Source organism: Galeopterus variegatus, unplaced genomic scaffold, assembly GCF_000696425.1.
Source record: "Galeopterus variegatus unplaced genomic scaffold, G_variegatus-3.0.2 Scaffold1765, whole genome shotgun sequence".
Classification (NCBI taxonomy): Eukaryota; Metazoa; Chordata; class Mammalia; order Dermoptera; family Cynocephalidae; genus Galeopterus; species Galeopterus variegatus.
In genome coordinates this window covers 70,525-74,743 of record NW_007727876.1, presented here as the reverse complement: position 1 = coordinate 74,743, position 4,219 = coordinate 70,525, and the positions used below count along the sequence as shown (strand labels likewise).

Below are 4,219 nucleotides of genomic sequence, written 5' to 3'. Positions count from 1 at the left end.
AAAGCACTAGTTCTTTCTTCAAAACACACAAATATTAGAAAACGACAAGGAACGAATTGTCCAGATTGTGTTGAGAGAACTGTGCATTTCAAAGAAATGATGCTTGGCACTTGAGTTATAAAAATGAAATCCCCATTCCTGCACAGAGTGAATGTCTTATGAGGAGACACACAGAGTGTCACACTTACTCTGCCCATTTCACGCAGCTTGGTGAGCATCACAACGATTGTCGAATTGTGTTCCCACAGCATCCGCCAGAAGTCTTCTGTGGTCTCTGCCAAGGGCCCCTGTGTAGCAATGTAAGCTTTCTGTTGTCTGAATTACAGAGAATGAAAAGAGCCTGTTAAAGTATTTAGAGAACATGCAAGCTCACACTTGATATATAAACATCAAATCTGGTAATAGAAAATAAAAACATATTATTAATGTAATCGCGGTAAATTCCTGTTAAGATTGCATAATCAAATAAAGTCATTTAATACATTTTGAGGACTCTGCAAAAGAAATTGCTTTGTTAATATTATGACGTATGTCTTTATCATGATTATTGAGGAATACAGAATTTTAGCGCAATGCTAATAGCTCAATTTCATGTGTCATACAAATCACTTAAGAAATACTTAGTTGTGCAGTTTCGTTTTCTAGAAATAACTCTCACACAATCTATTAAATTTATGAAATATGGTACAAAACAGCTTCTTTATTAACTCCTTCCAAATACAAATGGCTTCTCGAAGAGTACAGGAAGCCAGATTAAAAACCCCATAACTACTGCTTTTTATTCCTATCCATAAAAAAAAACAAACAAAACCCAAAACCCCAAGGGACTGAATGCTGACCTATACTGAAAGAAAACGGCTTTGAATTGAGATGAAATTCTCTCTGGTTATGAAACTAGGGCACATGTAAATATCAAGGCTTTAAATTGTCAGGATAGGTAGAGTATATACCTATATCCATCAATAAAACTGGCGTTGATGTAATCAGACCCTTCCACTCCTCGGATAGGCTGCAGGCATACCCTTGTGGATTCATAGGGCATGATATTAACAAGGCGATTTTTGAATTTATTACATGGAAGATTGGCACTGATGAATCTTGAGGTGTGAGCTTTTGAGCTGGCTAGACGCTGTTGAATAGAAAAAAGAAAAGTCCAACAAAGATAATTTTAGTTTATGGTTTGAATGCAATGTACCCAATATGTCCTTTTTAGATATAACCTTTTGTTTACTTTAAAGTAAATGACTATTCAAACTACACTGCTTTTCACTTCTACATAGTTACTTCATATAGCCTATTGAATTTTTAAATATTATGTTCTGAGAGTCCGATCTCTCCATTTAAATGAGGATACAAAAGTGAGGATACAAAAGGGCTCAAGGTATTGTTAGGAAGCAAAGAATAGAAGAGGAAAAGAGGAAGAAAGTGTTTCATAATCAGACACCTGAGGAGGAGGTCAAATGAATCTTGTACTTCATACATTTGAAAGGTTAAGAAAGGAAACTCATTACTCAAAGACAATCCTGGAGTGACTTGCTCCTGAATAACCACATCACGTCCAATACCGTACCTTAAATTCAAGCTCCATTCCTGTGACATTCTCTCCTGTTTCTATTTGTGTCAGCTTCTGAATGTAGGCATACAAGTTTCTAGCTGGCACTTCGGTATTTCCACAAGTCACTGCTTCTAACAGTGCATCATGGATAAAGATGTATTGGTCTTCTGTCTGAACCATGTAATTCCTCTGGGCTCTCATTAGAGTTACATGGCCATAAATATCTACAGTTTTTTCATGCTTTATTCTTTCTAACATGGCATCTATTACGATGAAACAACCAGTCCGGCCAACTCCCGCGCTGTGAGTAAAACAAAGAGAAATACCCAAATAAGCCCATCAGAAAAACCAACACGTGATAAAATATTTTTATTATTAACTAGGTTTTATATGCATTGCTTCTACTCAAATAGTTATTATGATGATTTTGGAATATTAAAGCACCATACCAGAATGTAAGGAACAAAATACTGATTAAAATTAGTTTCAAAATATAAAAATATTAAATCCATAATTACTATGCTCCTTGATCATCACAAAGTAAATGTTATTAAACCATTATGAAAAAAAACATTATGAAAAACTTTTAGGCTGTTTATATTTAGGAGATACTTTTTAAAATTGGTCAAGATCTAACCAGGCTATATATTTTTTGCAGACCCTCTCAGTCTATATTAGTTCAATTTACAATAAATAAAGATTGTTCTTACAATCTCAAGGTAAGCCTTGTGTGGTTCCTACTTATCAGACCCTTCAGGCTGAGTATATTTATGTGTCAAGTATTGTTCAGTTCCAAATGTTTTTCTCCGCCTGATCATGCGTTTTTACCTGGCTGGTAAACATGTAATCAACAGGAATAGGTACATATCACCACCTTAGACACCAAGCGACAGTCCACTTCATTTGCTACATGCTCCTGTTTGCTGTCACCTGTGTATCTATGTGTTTATTTGTCCATCCATCCATTGACTTATCCATCTCTTCCTTCAATGAACAATGAAGTACTATGCTAAGTGAAACAGAGATTTCAACAGTAAAGATGACTTAGATCCTACTTTCAAAGAGCTCGGAGTCTATCAAAGAACGTAATACTTTATATAAGTATTTATAATTCAAGAAAGAAAAAGGATGTGTTGGTTTTGTGGATGATGTAGCATTTGAAATGGAACTTGAAAGACAGGAAGAATGGGGAACGGGGGATGTGGAATGCTGGAACGGCAAAAGAGAAAGAATGGCTTTTGTAATCATACTGCTGGCTCCAGGAGCTACACGTGAAACGTTCAGTAGGTCTGGCAAGGCACCTGTGCAAGAAATATACCAGAATTCCAAAATGAATGAGTTTAATGAGGAGCAGGGTGCTTGTCTCAACTAAAATGGTAATTTCTGTTGTCAAGTGACTGCAAGGTGGTTAAGAGCATTTTTTAAACAAAATGATACCTTTATTTAATTACTGATCAGTGTGCACAAAATACAGCTTCCACACAGGAGTTTTGTGGTTTATAGACTAGGCTAAGTGGGAATTTGATATAACCACTATTTTAAAATTGCTTACTTTTTTATGTCCTATGCCAGAGGGCCCCTGGATACTGATTCTAAGACTCCCTTCAAGGTTTAAATCCACTAAATGACATGACATTGAGATATCATGCAAAAGCCTTTTGGGACATAGAGTCTGAGAAATGACAGTATATACCTTGCACAGAACCAATTAGAAACCTGATGTGATGCAAACATTAATATAGAGTTCTGTTAGTCTGGTGGTTTCAAGGCACTCAGAGCCACAAAGTCCCATTTTATATTTAGTTTGTTCTACTAAATAAACCTGTTAGATGGCAAGTTCTCTCTGTCATTCCCTGTCTCCACTACCCACCCCCCAGGTGGGATAAATCATCTCTGTCCCAGATCTTCTTGTGCCTCAAATACCCCTAAACTATAATCCAAGTTAAACTGCATTGTTAGTCTGGTAGAATGGACATCCATAAACAACAGGGCTCATCTTGAAAGCAGAAACTGCATTTTTTTTGTTATCTCTGTGTGTCTCACACCGAGTATGCAGTAAGTGTTGAATAATGTTTGTGGAATAAATGAATGAATTAGCAATTGGCATGAGAAGACTTATGTAATGAGCAGCCCATCCAGGTTAAAAAAAAAAAAATGGCTACTTGGGAAGCAAGACCAGTGAGTGAAAGGAATCCTACATTTGACAAAGGTTTGAAACTATGCAGGGAATATCTGAAGACCGCGCTACACAGTGTTTGATAGGGAATAAGGGAAGAGGAAAAAGTGCTTTAAGTTCCATGTCTTGGTTTCCTGATGTGCCATCGGATTTCTAATTGGATACAACTTCATGAAGTTCTTCCTAGTGAAAACCACACTCCAAACCTTCAGACTGAGCCCCATATATCTAGTCAATTCCAGACAATGGCAGGAATATTTTCACAAAATATGCATCAGGGACCATTCAAATGTCTGGTTGATGCATGGTTCTATATTCTGGCAGAAAGACACCACAGAATCTTACAAAATTGGTATGAATAACTCCAACTCTAAACAGTATAGACCTCTTTGAGATGGTGATGGTTCAGTTTTTCAAAAAAATTGAGGAAGAAAAAAAACGTGCCTGAGTCTAAATCATGAATTATGGGAAGAAAAGAAACAAGAGAG

The 4,219-nt window shown here is 36.4% G+C and overlaps 1 protein-coding gene across 1 annotated transcript in view; it reads right to left on the bottom strand.

Moving 5' to 3' along the window:
* The window catches only part of PTPRD (protein tyrosine phosphatase, receptor type, D), a gene marked incomplete at its 5' end in the record, with an annotated part of 84,340 nt that overhangs the window by 18,562 nt on the left and 61,559 nt on the right, over positions 1 to 4,219 (bottom strand). Inside the window, 3 exons of the mRNA XM_008578822.1 lie at positions 189 to 315; positions 951 to 1,129; positions 1,571 to 1,856. Coding sequence (XP_008577044.1) covers positions 189 to 315; positions 951 to 1,129; positions 1,571 to 1,856 — 592 coding nt within the window. The remainder of the gene's footprint in view (positions 1 to 188; positions 316 to 950; positions 1,130 to 1,570; positions 1,857 to 4,219) is intronic.